At 43.3% G+C, this 23489-nt stretch overlaps 1 protein-coding gene across 1 annotated transcript; it reads left to right on the top strand.

Moving 5' to 3' along the window:
* The first annotated feature begins 310 nt into the window (after nucleotides 1–310).
* ITIH4 (inter-alpha-trypsin inhibitor heavy chain 4) lies at nucleotides 311–20328 on the top strand. The gene is made up of 22 exons (XM_074914033.1): nucleotides 311–385; nucleotides 2776–2936; nucleotides 3365–3469; nucleotides 4129–4291; nucleotides 4391–4501; nucleotides 4586–4714; nucleotides 5568–5684; nucleotides 6254–6422; nucleotides 7376–7492; nucleotides 8997–9178; nucleotides 10057–10239; nucleotides 10812–10951; nucleotides 11548–11702; nucleotides 12211–12243; nucleotides 13686–13718; nucleotides 14328–14381; nucleotides 15600–15638; nucleotides 16105–16218; nucleotides 16856–17030; nucleotides 18481–18635; nucleotides 19490–19592; nucleotides 20147–20328. The coding sequence occupies exons 1-22, from the start codon at nucleotides 311–313 to the stop codon at nucleotides 20220–20222; spliced, it is 2589 nt and encodes an 862-aa protein (XP_074770134.1). The 3' UTR covers nucleotides 20223–20328.
* The last annotated feature ends 3161 nt before the right edge of the window (nucleotides 20329–23489 follow it).

Below are 23489 nucleotides of genomic sequence, written 5' to 3'. Positions count from 1 at the left end.
ATGACGCTTTTTGCGCAGACCAGTTCATCTGCCCATAGGATTTCATGTGCCACAGTGAGATCTAAGTTTAAAAAGAAAACCTAAAGATTTCTTAACTTTATGCTTTATGGAACATTACCATTCTATTGTTTAACAGCAAAGATCTGTTGGAAAAATAAACTTTAACCAAATCCAAGTTTTACCTATGTTTAACATGTAAATATTAAGTTTCTGGGTCTCTTCAAAGTCTACATAATATCCCCAAGTACAGGTTACTTATTAACTGATTACGATAAACTGAGGTTTCATTTGAAAATCTGGTCTTTCCAAAATGGAGAAGAGAATGTTGCTCACTTTGATGGTCTTTTCCTCACTTGCAGTATTAGCAGAAACTATTGCTCAAAAGGTATTTGCTCTATTTTTATTTTAACAATATCTTGGTTGCTCATTTGGTGATCATGTGATATCATGGTAGCTGGCCAGGAAGTGCAGGTAACTCCTCCACTAACCACCACCTGTGGAGCCGTGGGTGTATTGTGTCATGATTTCAGAGCTTTGGGTTCTTTAAAGGCCTTTTTGGTTGTTTGGGCTGTTACAGTGTAAATGTGGTAGGAGAGCATTTGCAGATGTGTCTGCTCATGCTCTTCCCCAGGGATGTAAAATATCTAATTTGAGGGATCAATGTGTCTCCCTCGGCCACTGGATGAGGTTTGGATCTTGACACAACGCCATTACAGCAGGACCAAGTGGGGACGTAGCAGTGCCAGGAGGTTTCTGACAGGCATTTAATAATTTACATGGAACAGAAAAGAGGGGAGCATACAGTTATGTGTACCATCTGGAGGAGAAAACTGTGTTTTGTATCATCTCAGGGTGCATGGAACTGGTCTTATTTTAAAAGTAACAATATTAGAGAAACAGACGAAGCCTTATGTTGGAAGGTTTTTATTTCCATCATGCCTATTCAGAAAAGTGTGAAATGCAACCAAATTGCAGGTGGGTTTCTGGGATGCAGGGTCAGGTCTGGTGGCTGCTGTAGGGGCATCTGAGGGCTCTGCAAGAAGCCGTGGATGTGGTGTATGTGCCTGCAGCGCCTTGGGGAGCAGTCACAAGTTGCTCCCCATTGCTTTCGGATGCACACCTGGGGCTCCCACCTCCTTCACTAAGGACACGGCGACACCCCTCACCATGCTGCACTCCACTGCGTGCTCATTTGTCACAGCCTAAAATGCTGCTGGGGCTGGGCAAGCTCAGGGGATGCAGGTCCCTGTCCCCTCGTCCCTGCAGCATCCCCTCAGCACACAGCAGTGGGGTGGATTTTGCACGGGGCAAGCTCTGCCTGCGCTGAAGGATGCTCCATGGCCAGCGATGGCCACCAAGTGCCTGTGCTGCCCCAGTGAGCCATGGCTCGGGGCTCCTCAGTCATGGCAAAACCTCTCATCCAAACGTTTCACAGGCAGGTTTGAGCATGGCAGGGAAGCAAACACGAGCAGAGGTGCTTGGGGATACTTGGAAAGCCTTTGGGAAGAGACAGTCCTGGGAGAGACAGCCCCAGCCTGGACAGGGAGGGCTCCAGCTCAGGGTGAGCAGCAGGCACGGGCACCCAAATTGCCAGGATCAGGAAATTGTTCTCTTAATGAGTATTTTTGGCTTTTAACCCATTGTCCTGGATTGTCAGTAGGCATCAGGAGATGGAGCACGCTCTGGCAACGTGTAATGAAAAAAAACCAGCTATCCATTACTCACATGGTGTTGACTGTGGCACCTCCTGCCCCGATGCCCGAGCACAAAGCTGTGGTCACAACTTTGTATTGAATGGTCATATTTAGCTTGATTAAACTTTTGAATTTCAGCCAGTGCCCTACTAAGAAGAGGCCAGTGGATGCTGTTAATTGTTGAGCAAAGTACAGGAGATTAATTACTGAAGTAACTGAAGATCAATTAGCCCTTCAAAAGATTTGTGAGTCTGAAAAAGTAAAAATGATCTGCTTTGGTGCTGAGCTTTTTTATTTTTATAAACTATTGGACTATTGTGAGGCTGGTGATGTCCAGATCAACTCTTCTTAGTGTCACTGCTGAAACACAGGTAGGAGCTTTAAACCAGACGTCCCAAATGCAAAAGGAGGGTGTTTACAGAGGCCGGTGCTCCAGGCAGGTTCCAGCCCAGCCACACTGTGGGGTGTTGTTCCCGGGCAGCTCCAGGACAGTGCCCTCCTCCCTCGAGCGTTGGCAGCCCTGGAAGGACCAGAACAGGAGAAACACAAGTGCTCAAAGGGCAGCCCTACTTGTGCAACCAGCGAGGGGTTGAAGGCCCATGCGGGGTTTCAAACCTGCTAAACTTTGTATGTGACACAAGGCACTGAGCTGAAAAACATGCAGCAAAGTCAACAGCTGGGAGAGCAAATAAACAGTCACAAAAAAACCTAGCAGGTCTCTTTTCATGGGTTGAGTACTTAAAGAGACATCTGATTTTTCTGAGAGTAATGTTAGGCGACATATTGGGGTGACACAACAGCTGCTTCAGAGTACCCAGAAGAGAGAAGACCACAGAAAAAGGCCCAACAGAAGCCTTCTGTGGAACAACAACATATAGGTGGAGCTGCAGATTTTGCATGGGGCAGCTGCAGAGATGGGAATAAGCAGATGGCCAGCCTGGTCTTGGCCAATTCCCCCTCCCCACTGCCAGCTGGACCTTCTAACAGCTCATTCCTTCATTTTCCAATAACATCACCCGGGTAAGGTCTGCTTAAGAGCAAAACTGAGTGTTTCTGTTTCAGCCTGTTTATTTTTTTCCAGCATGCTATCGAAATCTACAGCCTCCACGTGGACTGCAAGGTGTCATCACGATTTGCTCACACCGTCATCACCAGCAAAATTGTCAACCGAGCGAATGAGTCCAGAGAGGCGACCTTTGAAGTGGAGTTACCCAAGACAGCCTTCATCACCAACTTCTCCATGTAGGACCAGTTCTTACCTGTGGTGTGAAGGAGGCAGCTCTGGGGGCTGGGGGCAGGGTTCATCTTTCATCTCAGGAGATCTGAGTAAAAAGCACAAAGAGTTGAGCTCACTAAATGCTCTGTGGGGCAAAGTAGTAAGCAGCCAAATAGAAAGAAAGTGCCCAGGGCCAGGTTGAGGCTGCCTGCTGCACAGGGTGGGTGACAAACATGCTCAGTGGTGGTGTGTCCTGGGCTCCAACCTCCCTGAGACCCTGAACAGAGGAGGGTTGTATTGTGGTGGTGGCTCCTGGCATCCTCCTGGATGGGGAGGGACATGGGACCCAAACAGTATCCCCCCACCCCAAGGGCCACAAAGTGCAGGGTTCCTCTTGTTTCCTTCCCCAGCACTTTCCTTCTAATATTGATTAAATTTTATGGAAACCAAACAGGTCCATCGATGGCAAAGTATACCCAGGAATAATAAAGGAGAAAGCTTCTGCTCAAAAGGAATATGACACTGCGGTCTCACGTGGGCAGAGCGCCGGCCTTGTCAAGTACGTTGCCATCCGGAGTAAGGCTCCAACCCTCTGCCTCGGCTTGTTTTTTGGCAGTGGGTGGGTTAAACTCTGGAACCAGCCACCTCTCAGCAGGGATAAATATGAAGAGCAGCCTTGGATTCTTAGTGGGAGGGATGAGGTGTATATAGATATATGTACATATCTGTGATTTATATCTGGTCCCACAATGGGCTTCAGTGAGAGGTGTCGCCATTTAGGTGTTGCCCTGGAACTCGCTGTCATGTGGGAGCACCTTGCTGGGCTGGGATGATGCTCAGTTGCTGAGTCTGCTTCCCCACAAGCACAGAAGACCATGGCACTTGAGCAGCCATCATGCTTTTGGGATATATTTAACCTGTGCTTCCTATGTATTCAGTCCCAGTTCTACTTGATCCCAGTCTGAGGCATGCAGAGGTTTCTGCTCCATTTCTCAGCTTGCATACGCAGCACCCATGGCACGCTGATGTAACATATGTGATGTATAAATACTGCCTACAGTGTGAAAGATCTGTGTGATGAACAAGATTTACTGCTACTCTTTTTCTATCTATTCCATGCAGCCCCTTGGTCATTATTTAGCACAATTCATGAACTTTGGCCACCACAAACCAAACCTTCCCTGCAGGAGGTAAATCTCTGTTCTCTCACCCCTCCAGAATCACAGGCAGAAAACTGGAGCAGTTTCATGTGTCCGTCAGCATCGCGGCCGCCAGCAAAGTCACTTTTGAACTGACATACGAGGAGCTGTTGAAGCGGCAGCTGGGGAAGTTCGAGGTGCTGATCAAGGTCCGACCGAAGCAGCTTGTTAAGCACTTCCAGGTGAGCTGCCCCGGCGAGGGCTGGGCAGGGAGCAGCGCGGTGGTTCTTGGGCACGGCTGCGCTCCCTTGAGATGCTGATGCCAACTTCTTCACTGTCAGATTGATGTGCACATCTTCGAGCCCCAGGGTATACGCTTCTTGGAGACAGACAGCACGTTCATGACAAATGAGTTAACTAAGGCGCTCACGAAAGTGCAGAATGAAACCAAGGTAAAGCAGCAGCTGCCAGATCTTACTGCCAGGGGCAGCTTTAAGTTAAGTTGCTTTAGATCTTTTCTTCTGATTGCTTTGCAGGCTCATATTTTATTTAAGCCAACTGTAGATCAACAGAAAATAAATCCTGAACTCGACGAAACCCTCCTCAATGGTGATTTTGTCGTGCGGTACGATGTTAAGAGAGGTGCCGCTGCGGGTGATATACAGGTAAAAAAGAAATAAAAATGCTTTCAGATCATAGATACATCTGAATGTGAAGTGTAATCAGCAAAACAGCAACATTTACTCTGAAACACCAGGAATGACAGGAAAAGCTATTTCCATTAATCCAGGGTCAGCAGGAACTGATGGCAATGTTCAGTAAAACCCCAGAGACAGCAGGCACACTGCAAGATTGGATCACCCATGAAAAAACTCAATCTTTCAAATTTTGTTTCAATACCAAATCTATATTGCCACTTTATAGATGTCTCTCTACATTCTTTTTTTTTTTTTTTTTTTTTTTTCTGATCTAAGAGGTATTTGTGGCTTCTCATAAAGGACGTTTAGAGTAATGTGATTTATATAACTATCAAAATGACTGATTGGTTTTCTTTTATTTTTTGTGGCAACTGAAGCATAACTAAAGAGAGCAGGAACTTAAAAATATTTATGGACAAATGCACGTACTAGAGAATAAAGTACATTCTTTTCCATACCATTTCACTGATGAAGCATACATGGATGTGCTAAAAGATGGCAGTCACAGTCCATGAGCAGAGATGTGCTCATAGGTGATAATAAAGAGCTAATGTAATATATAGTGATAATACAGATATATCATACATATGGCACCGAGGCGTATAATGTGTATATTTTATATATATAGATATGCTGTTCTCTTGTAATTTGCCCTCTACAGATAGTCTTGCTTCCAGCTAGGAAATACATTGTAATAGCTCTTTGATTTGGGCCTATGTAGAAGAACAGAATGCACCCTCCTTCTTGCTATGCCAGAACATTAATGTGCAGTATTTATTTAGTTGTAATCTTATACATGAATTCACATTCTGTATTTCAGATTGTCAATGGATATTTTGTGCATTATTTTGCACCCCATGAAATGCCAGTGTTTCCCAAAAATGTCTTCTTTGTTATAGATCGAAGTGGTTCCATGGCAGGCAGAAAAATTGAACAGGTAAGTTGCCTCAAAGTGGTAACCTCTGCTTGCATCAGTCACACACACCAGCCTTTCAAGGAAGTGACTGTGAATTTCATTTCGAAACACATGCTGGTTTTGTACACAGCAAAATTTTCAGACATACAGAAATTCTTGAAAAAACATATGCACAAATTTAAGCTACTAAACAGCAACACTTTTCTGATACAGTCATTCTCACAGGTATTGAACATGGAGGCGGAGAGCACTTTTTCTGTATCTTTGCAGAATATTTTGCTTCTAATTTTTTTCTTTAATGAAGTTTAAAGAACTAGTCTTTTTACCTTTACTGACGACTGTGTATGTAGCTTTGTTGGAGAGCAAACAAGCCCACTACAGCCCTCATAGGAGGTTTTTGTGTCTCTGAGTCAGTGAATCTGCCATTTGTGATGGTCCTAACCTGAAAAACACCACTAGGACTAAATAAGGGCATTGGGCTGCATCTTGAGTAGTGCTGTAGAGAAACGCCCTTATCACACTGCAGTTCCAATCCCAGTTCTGACAGAGAAATAGAAATATTCAAAGTGATTGTTTTCTCCTTGGAACAGACGAGGGATGCCCTGTTGAAGATTTTGCAAGATCTCCGCCCAGAAGATCATTTCAGCTTTATCACCTTTAACAGCAAAGTGGCGGAGTGGAAGAGCTCTTTGCTGCAAGCCAGCACAGAGAACGTGGCGAGTGCTGCAGGATTCGTGCAAACTCTTTCTGCTAGTGGAGGTACAAGGCACCACCTAGATGCTTGTAACCACAAACATGCACCCAATATCATATACTGCTTAGAGAAGTATAATTTTTATTAATCATATACTGCCACAGAACTACCATCAGTGCTCACAATACAAGGAAGTTTTTAATGCTTATGAGTGGTAAGTGGGATAGAAAGGCTGGTTATGGGTGTGGACAGCTTGGTGACTGAATTCTGATAGGGATATATGGAGAGATGGTTACATTTATGAACCACGAAAGCCACAAAGTTTTGTTTCAGGTTTTTATAACAGAGATGGCTGGAAGATTTCCCAATAGTACCTTTTTTTTTTCTACAGAAAAATGGCAATTCACTCAACATTTTTGCTGGGTTGTTTTTTTTTTTTAATATCAAGGGTCCCCTTGTAAAATAAAAAAAAATATACAAAGTTACACTCCTGTGTGACACTACAGAAACAAAATAGTCAAAATAGGCATGAAGGACTTCAACTGCAGCATCACTCAGTGTGCTTTATTATTTAGTTTTAAGCACATCTAAAAGCCTCTATCTCCTGTTAATGCTACACGGTTAATATATATTTTCTTGTCCCAGGTGCTAACACCAATAAGCCCACCTGTGCCCAGCTCTTTAATTTCTCAAATAAGACTAGGATTCATTCCTTAAATGCAGGTTAACAGATGACAGTGTGTTTATTTAAGCACTTTTTAATGGCTCTAGAGCTGTTTGTATTTCCCATCACATAAGTGTGGAAAATGCTCCCAAAAGAATACTCCAGCCATCACCATTGTGATGTTATACACCGTAATCAAGCCATGTAGGCTAAAGCCCTAAATCTTCATCTCTCTAAAGGATTACTTCCTGCAGAAAACTTTAAACAACTCTGTGGGGCCTCTGCAGATGAAGTGCACTGATTTCTTCAGATGATTATCCTTTTTAGTGAGTGATGCCTGCCTTCTCATTACAGGCACAGATATCAATCGTGCCCTGCTGGCTGCCGTGAGCGTCCTGGATAAAGCCGAGGGGCTGCCAGAACGGAGCGTCTCCATGATTATTTTGCTGACAGATGGCCAGCCCACTTCTGGTGAGCAAATACTAGCCTCAGTCCTCTCTCTCCTTGACTTTTTTATCTTTTACACTTGCATCCCAGATGTTGATAGACACAGTCTGTGTTTCAGAAGAGCTTTGGTACAAACAGGCTGGGCTATCACTGGATCTGTGTCAGAGAGGATGATTATGAGAGGGCTCTGGCAAGGGCTGCAAGAAGTGATGGCAGAGCCTGTCTGCCCTTAACTACATGTCCTTTAGCTGGGAACTGTTTTGCTAAATACCATTGGCTTCCCACTTCATAAACTTGAGGGAATTGCTGGGGCTACTCCAGGCATAGCTGAAATGTGAAATACTAAGAGCTGAAACATGGACATTTTGCATATATTATGTACAGTCCCATTTGAGAGGTATTGTTTACATTTCTTCACCCTCCTTGCCCCAAACTTGAAATATTTTCAAGGGGCCTCTGGTTTTGTGTTATTTTCCACATCTAGCTCTTAACTAGTGATCATCTGTGGTAGCACAAACCAGAGGGTTGAGATACTGGGTTAAATAAACAGTAACTCCCAATGCAATGGTACAAACATCACTTGTTCTGAACAGGAGTTTGTCTAAGTTTCACGTGGCACCAGCATCTCTCAGAGGCCAGCAATATTAATTCAACTGTAAGCCCTCTAATAAAATCAGTTTGCCTTTCAGATCTTGTGATCTGTACTGCTTTGGGGTTGGTTTATTTGTTTGGGTTTTTTAATAAAATTCAGCTCACGGTGCTGTCTGCTCAGCACAGCCAGAGCGAGTCTCAAATATCCCCAAGCACACTGCACATCCACAAGTTGGCTAGAAATCAGGCCAGCGTAGGGTGCCAGGCAAATACATGCAGCGTTACTGCATATGCTGCCTTCCTTGTCAAAGCAGGCTGAAAGGAAAAATCTGAGTTGCTCCCATGATATTGCTACAGGCAGTGACAGTTCCTGCCTGGAAATACTGATACAGAAGCTCTCCATATGGGGCCATCAGCAGGTCTTCAAATGGGATAAGATGATGGTGTGAAAGCCTTTTTCCCTTTGTCACGCAAAGGTTCTGGGAGGGAAGCATGGCCAGTTGATTTGCAGTTTGTCTGAATTACACCACTATCCAATCCATTCTCTGAATTCACACATATAATTTTTATGCCATGGTACTTGTCTTCCCAGAGGTTGTGTTTCCATCTCCTGTGCTGTTAACTTGTAGTGAGTGTCCCTTTTGTCCCAAAAACTCTGGCCCCTGTGATCTTGTAAAATATTTTGCATTTAGCCATGGTGACATGAGTATAAGTTAGTAAAAGTCATTAAGGGGGAGCATCAGGTTCTGGCACTCCAAGTGCAGAGTGGTGCTTTCATTTCCAATTCAGTTAACAGAGTTCTGTCCCATATATTTGTAATATTTTATTCTGAATAATTTTTAAAAGACTTTAGGCAGAATTTTCCATTAAACCTGCTGCTGTCATTTTGTACTTTAAAAAAAACACAAACAAGGGTATGGTTTTGTTTCAATTACAGGTGAGAGTAATGTGGAAGTAATTCAAGAAAACATTCAGAATGCAGTCAATGGGAAATATGCTCTTTTTTGCCTTGGCTTTGGGTTTGATGTCAGTTATAAGTTCCTGGAGAAAATGGCCCTAAGCAACGGGGGAATAGCACGTCGTATATATGAAAACGCTGATGCAGCCTTGCAGCTCCAGGTCAGGACTAAGGAATATGTCAGAAAAACCATCTATCAGCTACAGCTTATGTCTAGTCTTAGCAGCAAATCCATGGATTTTCTGAGATGAAGAGTTGGGTTTGAGTTTATCTGTTAATTTTGGGGAGGGAGGAAGGCAATTTTGGGGTATCTTAAGGCTTGTGCCCTAACCATGACTGAAAGTTGATGTCCTCCTCAAATCATATGCATTTGGACAAACTTGGAAACTCACATTTCTGTACCTCTGCAAAAAGACAAATTGCCCAGGAGGTGCGACGGTGGAAAAACTTCTGCTCTTGAGTCTGATTTCAAACTGCTTGAAAACCATTGGAAGCTGTGTGTATGGTTTCCCTAAAAATCAGTGAGTAGTTTGAGGCACCTACAGGCAAACTGGCTCTGCAGTACCAACAGCCTGGGTCTTTCCTGCCCATCTGGAGGGGGGTAAAACTCCTGTGACGTTCTCTTTTTTAGGAAGCTGTTTCTACCTGTTTTGGCTGGATGTGCAGAGACTGAATTTGCTTAACGTTGGCCCCAGTCCAGAAAAAGAAAGATTAATCCCCAGGATTAGTCAAGCTTAAAAAATCAGATGTGGAAAGTGGCTAAAGCAAAGCACCTAACTGGGTGGGATGGCAATAATGGGGATGCTGCTTGTGTTCTTGAATTACCATGGGAAATACAGATTATATGGCATTGCCAACCTGGCTGGAGGTGTGCTGAACCCTGGGAAGAAACATTTTTTTTCTAGGTTTGCAGCAGCTGAATAAAAAGCTTTGCTCCCTTCTTTTTAAGGGGGTTTTAGACTTTCAACGTATTGCTTTGCATAATTTTGCAGTCATTTGTGCCTGTTCTCTCTCTCTTTCTCTCTCTGCTTCTCTTCAGGGCTTTTATCAAGAGGTGGCTACCCCAATATTAATGAAAATTGAAATGCAGTATCCAGAAAATGCCGTTGAGCGATTAACCAAGAACAATTTCAAGCTGTTTTTTGAAGGATCTGAAATTGTAGTATCTGGAAAAATTATCAATGAGCTTGATCTTTTGCCAGTAGAAATTAAGGCTCAGTCAGTAAGTGTTTAATAGTTTACTAACTGTGAAAATCATATCTCCCTTCTGTCTTTTATGATGCAATAGGAGACTTCAGGAAGACTTTTGTGTACAATATATGTTCTCTACATTTGGGCATTTAGCTGTTTTCTCATTTTAGGAAAACATTTGAGAATTCAAACAATTTTCCACTCCTGAATTTGCTGCAAAAGAAAAACTTTGAAGTATATCCACAAATAAGCAAACAACAATTTTAATCCTTTCAAAACCATAATATTTGGCCTTTCAAGCATTTTTAGGAAAATGTTTTTTATTTTTAGAATGAAGAAGGAAATCTGAATATTCATCACAAAAATGTTGAAACAGAACAATTTCATTTCCTCCTTTTTTCAACATTGTTTTGAGTCCAGAAATATATATCCAAAATACATGCTGCTTCGGCAGTTTGGAGTTGCATTTTCCAACAGGAAAGGACAAAACTGGAGGACAAAAAAGGCACTTTGGTACTGAAAGATGATCTTTTAAGTCTAATAATGTGACTATAAAAGAAGTCTGGAACTGTTCTTTTGATGGTCAGTTTTCTCCCATTTCAGCATGCGAGTGACTTGACTCTTAAAGAAGAAGCAAATGTCAAAGAGAAGGAGCAAGTGTTTCAAAATCAAATTTACATATTTGGAAATTTCATAGAGAGACTGTGGGCTTACTTAACCATTCAACAGCTTCTGGAAAAATCGTAAGCAACTTTAATGTTTTGTATTACAAATTTCTAACTTCTTAAAACACAAATTCCCTATTCACAAACTACAAGACTGGATAAACACAAAGAAGCAGAAATATTTCTGCAGATAATATTGAAAACATAGTATACTGGAAGAATACTACATTACTTACTGTATGAGGAACATGAGGTGCCTTTCAGTTTACGATAGCGCTGTATCATTAAATGTGTGTGTATATATGTATATACACATATGAAAACATAATATAAAGTATTCTTCATGACATTACTATGAAATACTTGCATGGATTGTGTTGAGCTGTTGTTACACATACAGAAATATTGTCTGTAAATAAGTGAATGGCATTAGATAGTAAAGTGAACAGTAAGTATGTCTTTAAGACATTTCATAGATCATGTATCTATTATTTTTATGTATTTGAACATGTCCATAATTTCAAGCATGTGAACAACTGAGTTATCCCAATAAGACTACTCACCGTTCGATAATAAAAGATATCTGTTAAGACACAGCTAATATAAAAAGAATCTGAAGATGGCCTGCTCATAGTCTCTATAGGTTATTTCTTCATCATTAACACAGACTTTAGTATTTCAGCACAAGAAGAGGACCAAAAAACCCTGGAGGCACAAGCCTTGGAGCTGTCTCTGCGATACAGCTTTGTTACACCCCTCACCTCCATGGTGGTCACCAAACCCGCTGACCAGCAGCAGACAGAGCTGGCGAACAAACCCACCGAAGCTGGTAAATGGGGCATCGAACCACCCCCTGAAATATGCTGCTGTTATTGCTAATTTGTTGTTGACCTATGCTGGAGGCCATTTTATAGCGATGTGACATGGTAATAAACCACATCAGCAGCAGGATTTCAGGGATTAGCTTCCTTTCAAAATAAAATGTACAGGATTTTTTTAAAAGGTGAAGTGGTGAAAGGGACACTATTATCAAAATGGAAAATAGTTTGTTTAAATATGAACTAAAAGTAATTTAACAGTTGTTACTCAGCATTCCTGCCTCTGCAAAGGGATTCTGTGTTTTTCTCTGTATCATTACATTGGAAAAATGAATGCAGGGGAGAAAGCATGGCATCGCTAGGAGTCTTGCATGCGCTCTATCTACCTATCCTTTAACACAAAAAATACTCATCACCTGAAGCAAAACACCCGCTTGCCCTGGTTTTCTGGTTTGCATATGGGTAAAGTCATTTAGTGTTGATGATATAACACTAATCTGTCCCTCTTCCTTGTACTAGATAATGAGAAGCCCAGGATTTTTCCAGTAGGAGGTAAATGTTTTCTTCTTTTCCGGTAGCATATTTCCATAATGATCTCTAATGAAGAAAAAAAAAACACCAAAACAACACCAAACCAAGAGTCCATGGTGGTTGCTCTATAGAGGGCAGTATTTAAGATTTGGAAAAATATGTGAAGCAAAATGTGACTGCCAAGGTCTGGGCAGGGTTTGGGTAGATAACATGGTCAAATGTTCCATTCAGAAAGTCTCGAAGGCCACTATTTTCTTTACTCATGAGGAAAAGTAGTTCTTCAAGTGAATGGTGCTAATGATGTTTTCTGCTTCTTCCTACCATGTGCGAAGCATCTGTCAAAAAATTAAGACATTTTGGAAGTACTTCTGAGGATGATTTAGGTATTTTTTTTTCCCTCTCTTTCCGGAAATGATAGAACCGTTTGAATATTAATTTTAAAATTCCAGCATTATTAATCTGATAATCTCAGCTATGATAAGACATTATAACAGCAATGCTTTAGGTGAAAAGCCCTGGTTTTGTTCTAGTTCTTTCACAGAAACGTACTGAGGGAATTACAAAGCTGCCCCACTCTCTTTCAAAGTGGCGCTGGGAGCTGAACAGCAGAAGGCTCCCTGCCCAGAAGCACGGCCCAGCGGCTGCCCTGCCCTGCTCGGGGGCACACGCAGGCCTTGGCGCTGCCCTTCCCGCAAAGCTCCCTTGGCTGCAGGAGGGGAGGAGGTTGGGGCCACCCCTGCAGCAGGACCTGTGTCCGCAGCAGGGGCCGAGCCCTACGCGGGTGTGTCGGCTGCTCGAGGGCACAGGGATGTCCCCACCGGGTCTGAGGCTGGTGCCCGCCCGAGCGTCACTGAGCACCGCTGCTCCCGTCATGACGGACCAGCAGAGCTGGAGTGGCCAGGGGGGAGAAGGGGCAAACGGGATGCTGGGATCCTGGGACCCAGGAAGGTTTTGATGCGTTCTTTTGGGTGTTGCTTCAATTTCTCCTGTTGAGCTCATCCGACTTTTAACTGCCAGTAACAGTTCTTGTCTGGGGCTGCAGCGCTCCAGAGGGAGCACGCTGTGATCCTGTGCTGGTGCTGTAGCTCCCTGTGGCGCTGGTCCCTTTGCAGAGCCCCCTGTGCCCCCTTCCACCAGAAGCACCCACCCTCGCACCAGGGACAGGCATCACCACCCCTCGCTTCCCCGGCCCCACGCTCACAGCAGATGCAGTCCCCACATCTAGCAGACACTCAATCCCTTCCTCACAGAGTTCAGAGTAGTTTTTGTCCATTTCCACCCTTTGGCTGAAAATATTTTCCAAGGATCAGTGCTTGTGTTCTGTAGGCTTCATTACTGCAGATAGTTCACTTTGGGAAGGGAAGACGTAGCTGGAGAATTACAGATTTGATGTTTGAAACGCTCCTGTAAAATATGTAATACAATCATGAATAGAATACAGATACTCTCTTTTCTTTCTTCAGATGCTTATAGACTGAGGAGTGGATCACCTTCTGGTAAGTGCTCCTCCTTTGTTTTATTCAGAATAACTATAAATTTCATTTCATATGTAGGTTCATAGCAACATTAATAAATACATTTTGCTTGTGGATGCCCACTTGATATATAATTTAAGTTTTATTACATGTATTTTGGTTCACAGACATTTTATAATGAACTATAAAATTTTGAAAACAATCTTGGTCCCTTTTCAGAAATAAAAAACTCTTATACCTTCTGAAAATAAATGTGAAAGATATGGAAAAGCCTATAGTAGTAAGCTGAAGGAAATGAATGTAAAAAAAAGTAATTTACCAGTCCTGGGGATTGCTGTGTGAAGCCGATGTGGAATACAGCTGTCCGCATGGTGACAGTGCCTGTCCTGCAAGGAGGGAACCCCAGGGCCCTGCAGAGACAGAGCCTGACATCGCTGGGAGCTCCCACAGCGCTGAGCAGGGAAGGCGCTGGCTGCTGCCTGCATGGGATCCACACACATGCACCCGGGACTGTACCCAAAAGAGTCAGTGGGCAACAAGCAGGAGGGATTCCCTGTTTTACAAGGTGTGGAGTAAGATGCAAGGCATGACCCCAAACCAATGAAACATTGGAAAAACCTTTTATTTCAGGTCGCTGGCGCTCTGAGCCCCAATCTGGCAGCAACAAGAAGCTGTTGTCAGTAGGTAGTTATTCACAGGCGCGTGCGAGAGGAGCTGGGGTGGGCGTGCTGAGTTCAGTGCTACATTGCAGCTGTGGAAAATGCAGCTCTAAACCTTCCCGCAGCTCAGGCTGAGCATGCCCCAGTGGCACAGCCATTCCTAAGAGAAATAGGCACTGGACATTGTTCTTTTTTCCCCAGTTGGGACATCTCGTTTTAAGCAAAGCTCTCTATAGAAGTCAGTGAAGAGCTCTGCTAAAAAGGCATCTGTCAGTATTCATAGAATCACAGAATGGTTTGGGTTGGAAGGGACCTTAAAGCCCATCCAGTCCCACCCCCTGCCCTGGGCAGGGACACCTTCCACCAGCCCAGGTTGCCCAAAGCCCCGTCCAACCTGTCCCTGAACCCTTCCAGGGAGGGGGCAGCCACAGCTGCTCTGGGCAACCGGTGCCAGGGCCTCACCACCCTCACAGGGGAGAATTTCTTCCTTATATCTAAATTTAAATCTCCCCTCTTTCATTTTAAAACCATTACCCCTCATCCTATCCCTACACCCCTGATAAAGAGTCCCTCCCCCCTTTCCTGTAGCCCCTTTAAGTTCTGGAAGGCCACTATAAGGTCTCCCCGAAGCCTTCTCTTCTCCAGGCTGAACACCCCCAACTCTCTCAGCCTGTTCTCATCAGGGAGGTGCTCCAGCCCCGTGAGCATCTTTGTGGCCTCCTCTGGACCTGCTTGAGCAGGTCCATGTTTTTCTTGTTCTGGGGACCCCAGAGCTGGACACAGCACTGCAGGGAGGGTCTCTCAAGAGGAGAGTAGAAGGGGACAATCACGTCCCTCGCCCTGCTGGCCACACTTCTCTTGATGCAGCCCAGGACATGGTTGATTTTCCGGGCTGCAGATGCACATTGATGGGTCATATTGAGATTCTTGCCAACCAACACCCCCAAGTCCTTCTTGGGGCTGCTCTCCATCCACTCCTCGCCCAGCCTGGATTTGTGCTTGGGATTGTCCTGGCCCATGGGCAGGACCTTGCACTTGGCCTTGTTGAACTCCATGAGGTCCACATGGTCCCACCTCTCCAGCCTGTCCAGGTGCCTCTGGATGGCACATCCCTGCCCTCCAGCTTGTCACCCACACCACACATCTTGGTGTCAATGTTAACCTTGCTATTCTTCCTGGTTAATTAGCTGACTTAAAGAAAAACATTTCCTTAAACTCTTCTTGCTAATTTTAAGTATTTCAGTTGCCAGGCTAAGAGGAAAAATGAGAGTACAACCTCTTGGTAAGTAATACATATACCAGTCTCATTTTAATCATTACTATAACTGTAATGTACAGATTTTCTTTCAATAATGCTTTTTCTGACAGCATCAGCTCCATGAAAACCTTTTACCTCTCCTTGGCTGGTTCTTTCCACATAAGTGAAAAACATCTCAGTATGTCATGAGAAAGCCTCTCTGCCTCCAGGATATAACCACCAACAAAATATAGTACAACAGATCTTCAGCCTCAGCTTTTTTAAGAGCTCATTCTCTAAGTTTAAAAATCTGTTGTCTTCATTCATATCAGGATGCTGTGTCTGGGTGTGCTTTTGAATAATTATTACTGTGTTGATTTTAATCATTCTATTCTATAAAAGCTATAAGCAATATTTTAGGTATAAATTAATTAAGAATTTTGCTGGGCTTATCCAAAGGGCACAGTCTAGATTTTCTTTGTGTGCTAACATTGTTTTTCTGGCTTTTCAGCCAATGAATATCCACAACTTCTCTTGCAATTACCCAAACAAAATGAAACAATCTGTTTAAATACTGATGGAAAAGCATATCCCTCTGTCCACCTGCTGTCAGATCCGGAGCAAGGTGAGTGAGCCATATTATTCCTGATACTAAGGACAAGGGGAGTCACTTCAGTCTATAAGAGCAGTTGGTGTCTTTGGGAATAACCCCCTTTTGTGAAGGGCCATATCATACCTGCTGCCTTGCAGGGACCGGAGAGGCTGTGGTTAATGTTTCCTTTCTATTAGGCAATATTAACTTTCACTGTGCAATGGCTGAGGGCGCTTCTCACTGGTCTGTTTGTAGGTCACCTCCGTGGCCTTCAGGCTTTTCTCCTGCCCAGCCCTTCGGAGCTTCTGAGGACCTTAAACCCCATGGTCCTTACGTGCTAACAGAAAGATGCATGCTTTTAAAGCACTGCACTTTTTCTGTTGTCCTGCACCCAGAGGATTCATGGCCCCAAGTACCAGATATCACCTGCTCTGATTATGGAGCAGAGCCACCTCCGTGGGAGGAGATGGCAATGTGGGGTTAAACAGACTCTGGTGACTCCACTGCTGCCTTGGGAGCACATGGATCTGAAATCCGGACTACTATGTCTCCCAAAATTAGATTTTAAACCCTTAAGTTGCCTTAGCAACAAAGCTGAAGGAGTTTTATTAAGATCAGTCATACTTTATAAACAGGGTCACTTGACAGATTTGTGTCACTGTTATTAAAGGACTCACTGTGATGGGGAAACTTGGGGACAGAACAAATCACTTTGTGCAGTTTGAAATTAACTATGTGAATCCCCCTGCGCAAATCCATGTCTCCACGGATGAGATCGTCCTAAGGCACAATAACAAGAGCACTTGGCTGCCATGGACGGAGTCATCCACCTCCACTGTCCAGGGGTAAGAAACATTGCCCTGTCCTTTCCCAAACTTGAGAACGTGACAGATCTTTTTTCATCCAGGCCTCCACTTTCACATTTGCTTCAATTAAGTGCTTCCAAATGTCCTTATCTGGTGAGTAACTCTGTGTGAGCAGAGGCAGGGTAGCTTCACAATCCCCCATTTTAAATACAGAGAACAAAAAAGGTTTGATTTTAATTCTCCATGACTGTGTAAGAGAATCAAAACTAGCGTACCACCACCTGCCTTTCTGCTTCAACATCAGAGACAGAACATTTATCTGCAAAGAAGAGGACCTGCTGCAGCACACGGCAGCCCCTGTGCCACCACCGTGCCGGCTGCCACCAGGCACTGTGTGTTCCTCCAGCCGCAGAGCCAGTACTGCAAAGTCATGGCTTTGACATTTATTGTCTCTTTTATACATCAGTTGGCTCCACACAGACTGAAGTTTTCTTTCTCCTCGGTTTTAGCAATAACCCACATCTGGGCAGCTGGCATTTTTTATGGGAAGGCATGAAGTGTTTGAATAGCTGTCTGTAACTAAATGCCCACTGTTGGAGAAAGGGTACTTTTGTAGACTTCATTTGTCAGGCTAATTCGAGCAGGATCCTTCACTACCACAAGAAAGAGTGGAATGTAGCTAGTTCCATCAGCTTTTTTGCATTGCCGGAATAAACCTCTGGGAGGATCTGCTGTTGGTCTGGGGCAGACAGGACACACAGCACTGCCTCCCTTATATGCAGTTCTAGACAATAACAGAAGTCCTGAAACAACTGCTTTCAATTATTTTTGTAATCCAAATGGAGCCAAGTACATGCTGGATTTATGCCCCTCTATAATTTGTTTTCTGCCAAGCAGAATGATCCTCCTGCTTCAAACCAGCACCCGAGCCCTTGCAACCACAGTGCAGGTGGCTGTGGTTTGTCTGATCTGCAAGGGAGAAAAATAACAGTGGATGCTTGTGTTCTGCAAGCCCACCTTGGGTCAAAATAAAATTAATGGGGTAGAAGAAAGGCAGGGTCTGAAAAACCTGTGAAACATCCAAGAAAAAAAAAAAAAAGTGACTTGTTCATAAAATAGATTGAATTATTTTATCTAGTTTACATTTTTTCTCATTAAAATGATGAAAAAATATTCTCTTTTTTTTTTTCTATCCAAGCATTTCTTGTCATTATGAATAATAAGGTGTTCTCATCAGCAAAAAGTTATTTTCCATTGGTTTATTTGCATGTAACTTGATACAGGAAAGATCTGTTGTGCAGCATAGAGAGAAAAGATATGCTACTTAATATTTTCTGTCTTAAAAATAACCACCAACAGATCATGAAAAATACAATTGCAAAGAGACAAATAGCAAAAATTAAATTGTTTTCATTAATTAATTTCAGCTAGTTAAAGTAATTCTTTCTTCATATTCTTCTTGGAAATAATGTCATAATTTACTTCCTAGGCTGAGAGTCTCAGTTGAAAAGGGAAGGAGTATTACAGCATCATTGTCTGATACAGTCACAGTAAAAATTTCCTTTGTAAAGTTTCCAGATGATTTCCTTGGGCTGTATTTCTTGAACACCAACCGTTTTTCTGACAAAGTCAGTGGAGTTCTGGGTATGTATCATTACAGATGTATGCAGCAAAGAAGGATGAACTTGTAACTAAGCTCCTGAAATGAGAATATAGTGGGGTTTTTTTCAGCCACATCGTAAGCCTTTATTCAGGTTTTATTTCCCTGGGTCCTGACAAGCTCTCATGAAGAGCAGTCGGCAGGAAAGGCAGCAGCAATGCTGTATTTCAGGGGGTTCTAGAAAAACTTCACATTTAATTTATTCTTTTCAGACGTCTAACATCACCTTTTACTGCACAGCAATCCAGACCGTACTCTGTAAAGAGGGGAGGTCTTACCCTGGAAATGTAACACAATGCTTCGCTGCTCACCAGTGGCACAACCCTAAATAGACTGTTATGAGTTTAGAAAACATTAAAATAAGACTAAAATAATAGTTGGGCTTAACCTCAGTAGTGCTGTGGAATGACATAATTTATGCAGCAAATTCATTTGATGTCCAGTAATGATTATTTAAAAAATGGACATAAAATTGAAAACAATCAAGGTTACAAAATGAAAGCCAGCTGGTCCTCAACTCCAGAAAGTCTGATGGGACTAAAGTTGAAGTTGTTTCAAAAACTCTGCATGTTCTAAAAAGAAAAAAAAAAAAAAAAGTGGCATCCCCTCAGAGTGAGGCTGAATCTCTCTGTGGAGGAGTGTTAGGGATAGCAGGAGATCACAGCAGAAACAGAGGAATTTTCCTAACTTACCAAGGGAGCTTTCAAATCTGGTCTTTTTTTGTTTGTTTTCTGAGGCAGATGGCTGCTTTCCTAGTGTTATAGCTACCATTTGGGGTAAATGAACAACAAACTCACATGTTTTGTATTTTTAAATAATTTGTGTGTCTGTTGCTTAGGTCAATTTTATTCAAAAGCACAATTTGAGAGTAATTCCAACATCAATCAGAGAGCTGACGAAAGACTCTTAAGTGTGTCTGGATCCAAGCACAGAGTTACCAGGTAACAGATAAGGGATAAGGGTGAGTGATGCAGGTGCTCTGAGATGTATTTTATCAGCTGATACCAGAGATCAAAAGAAATGAAACTAAGGGACTATCTGTGAGAATACACCTCTTCGGTGTAAATAACAGGAACTTGTTCTTGAATTTTTCTCTAACAGTCTGAATTGGTTGTTTAAGTGATGCCACAGGACTCAAGGCTCGTATTTCATAGCAGGGAAAATCATATCTGTGGGTATGGTTTGCATAAAAAATGCCAACTCCAGCAAAGTTCTGTTGCTTCATTTACATGGATGGGGTGTGTGTGTGTGTCCTCAGTTGGAATTATTTTTACACTTCACTTGCTTTTAGTAAGTGTCTGTGATGTGGAAGCAGTGCTGCGAGCGTGCAGCTTCTGTTCACTGTCCCTGCGTGTCCCTCAGTGCTGCCTCCGCCTCGGGGAGCGAGAGGTGCCAGCTCTGCCCTCGCACAGCCCCTCTGGCTCTGCAAACATCAGGTCCATTCTGGGCTTTGCTTATTTTATCACAAATTTTTCTTGTTTTGATTTTGTTTCAGGCAATACAAGAAAGATTACAGGCTTGAGTCAAACACTGATCCTGTTTCCTGCTGGTCAGTAGATGTAACTCCCTAGAAAAGAGTATTCTAGGGAAGAGAACTATGCAAATGACGCTCTTCCAAGTATTTTTGACACCTTCATCAAGAAAGCCACACAGTTAAAGCCTTACCTGTTACTATACATAAATGTCACAAATCTTTTAACTCAAAATAATTATACTTCCAAGATGAGAATGTGCTTGCTTGTTGTTTGTTATTTTAAAATGGTTTCTAACATTCAGAGGGTTATGTTGTCAAAGATTTATGTGAATGAACAAAATAAATTGACATTATCATCACACAGTTTGATATGGACACACAGACTTAGGTCTACAAATAAAAATAAGTACTGGCATCACCCAATCCAGCACATATGAAAACAGCAATAGATTTCTAACGGTTTATACCCTCTATCCAGTTACAAGTGACAGTGTTACTGAATTATGTGTTTTGTACAAAGAGTATGAAATTTAAAGCAGTGTTACTTTACTGTTTCTCTCATGTTTTACTTTATGGAGGAAAAAGGCCTCAGCCTTGCTGTATTAGGGTTCTTTTGAAGATTGTTCTGTAACAACATTCAAAGCTGATTAAATCAGCACTAAGAGCATGAGTGGGTTGGCAGCTCATGCTGGCTGTAGTCCTCTTCATTGTTGCAAAGTTTCTGAGCCTCCGTTTTAAAAACATCTGCAAAACAGACACTGACTTGTTGTGAAACAGACCTCTCTGACTTGTTGCAAAAGGCAGCATTTCAACCCTGAAATTTAGCAGCTTTTTTTGGCACTGTTTCATACAACATTTTGCAAACACTGGAAGATGTTTTACAAATAACGAGCAACTCAAAACAACATGTGGTGCATGGAGGTTAACATTTCAGAGGAAATGTACACATAGAAGCTTCTGCCTATGGAATGCATGTTGCAGTTCTAGTCTTTGGGGTTTTTTCATAAATTTTAATTCCAAAAATTATTTTGTGTTTTGGAATTTCGGTTCCTTGAACAATGTATCTTCTATGCCAGCGTTGTAGAAGGTTTAACAAAGGTTGCTTTCTATCCTGCCAATAATATATTAACTGGAAAACCCTTATTATTTTAAAGCAATGTACTAAAAGAGAAGCAATTTCTTGCCAAAGTCAGAAAGATAAAGCAAACTATGTAATTAGAAGCCTGGTTTTTAGAAGAACTGTGTAGACACAATGCCAAGATAGGTTTGTGTGAATTGCTTGTACTTCCAAGATGCAGATTTGGCTGGACAAATTATACGACAGACAATGTGGAACTTGCAAACTGGAAACAGCAGATTGCTTGCTTCACCACATCATTAACAGGCTTACCAGTTTGAAAAGCAGATTGTTTCCATTATAAATGAACTTGATATTTGAATTACATGCTGTTGATGCTGGGTTTTACCAGTGGACTTACTGTGATTTTTAAAACTCCCTGGTTCCAGGCGCAGGGTGCCTGCGCCCGCCTGCTAACGGCGGGGCCAGCAAACAGCGCTGAGCCGGGGAGCAGTGAGGCGCGGCTGGAGGGTCCCCTCTGCTGTAGGCAAGGCTCAGGTGTGCACAGGCCGTCCTTGGGGGCTGCTCTCCTAACCCATCTGCTAAAACCTGCAAGGCCTGAGGTTCCCCAGCCGCCCCGGCAGGCTCCTGTCAGTGCAGTTCTCCCTTGCTGCAGAGCGGCAGACTCTGCTAACCCTGACAGATGGGAACACATCCAGACGCCAGCCTTCCTCACAGCAACTTTTACAGAGTTGGTTCGGGGTTTTTTAGCCCCCTTCTTTCACAACTTCTCCGCAAAGCTGTTCCCACCGGCGGGCCTGCATCCAGTCGGTCTGTGCTGCGTTGAGGCGCCGTGCCCGGAGCTGCCCAGGGGCCGCCCAGGGGCTGCCCCCGCTGACGGAGCCTCCCGGCCCCAGGAGAGGGGCTGCCCGGCTGTACCCGGGAACGCCCGCCCTCTGCAGCCCCTGTCGCCCCCGGGGCTGGGCACGGCAGCTCCCCAATCCTTTCCGCAGTGCTTCTTCCCCCGTGCACACGTGCTTTCCACTCCATGAGTATGTTCCAGTTCACTCTTTTCCACTTGAGTTATGTCTTAATTTGTTGTTTAGTCACTCTCGTCCTGCCCTTTCCAAGCCCCAAAGTGAGTTCTGATGGGCTTCCGATTTCCTACGCTCCCTTCCCTTGCTCAAGAAGCTGAAGGCAGACACAGTAATGAATATTTCACATTCTATAATTCCGAGGCAGAATACACAGTGTATCTCACACTCTTCTCTTTTAACCAGCATTGTACCAGTCGACAGTAGTAAAATTTTTATCCAACTGTGAGCATCAGTCTGCTACTTCTCTCTCTCCTTATTGTCACCTTCAGCTACATTTGCAGTTAAACCACTCGTTGCAGGAATCTTGGAAGAACTACATATTAAAAAGGGGATTCTTTTGTCTCCACCAGTCTAAGTGGGAGTTTCTCAGGCTGTCACAGAAGCCAGGCCAAAGCAGACTTAGAGCCCTTGAGGTCAACTTCTGTCTGACAATTCAGTCACAGCCAAGACTCCCGCCACCTCCAGAGACTTGCCCTGTCCCCACAAATTAATTAGGAAAGCTCTGCGCCCAGTATTGCCTCGTGCCTAATGTTTCCAGCCAGGTAGGTGAGGATCTGCTGTCCACTGCTGTGGTTGTTTTAATGGAGCAAGAGAGTACGGGACCAGCTGTGATGGGCAGTCCCACAGCTCCTATCTTGGGACCCAAAATGGGCCATTGCTTTATTTCATTCCATCTATTTCATTATCTTAGAATAAAAACTCAGAACCATGTAAACTTAGCCTTACTATTTTTCTGGTCTTCTCTCAGCCCTTCCTGTTTCTCTCCCCACCTCCCTCATTTTTCAGTAACTTATTACCTTCTGTAGAAACTACTGGGTTCTTCTATCATTTTTGTCTGAATTTAGCAGGCAGAGATATCTACCCACAGTGACACACCCCCACCCTGCAAGAACAGATTTTTTTTTCTTCCCCTACAAACCTCTGCTTTTAGTAAAGGATTTTGTTCCTGGAGAAGGCCTGTTTGTCCTATAAATTTAACAGTAAGTATATTTGTCCTCTTTTTTTTTTCCTCTTCGATTCTTCTGTTGCATTTTTGTTCACCTCTACCTCACTGTTCTCTCAGTTTAACCCACTGCATCTTACCTCATCTCTGTTTTTCCCACTACACTCCTCTTTCCTCATGTGTGTCTGCATTCTAGTTTCCCACACCCTGACTTTCTCTCCTTGTCACGTAACAGTAGGGAAGTTTTTGACTTTGCCATATAAGACC

This window comes from Athene noctua, chromosome 10, assembly GCF_965140245.1.
Source record: "Athene noctua chromosome 10, bAthNoc1.hap1.1, whole genome shotgun sequence".
NCBI lineage: Eukaryota > Metazoa > Chordata > Aves > Strigiformes > Strigidae > Athene > Athene noctua.
The sequence above is the reverse complement of the archived record's forward strand: the minus strand, read 5'-3'. Positions and strand labels throughout refer to the sequence as shown.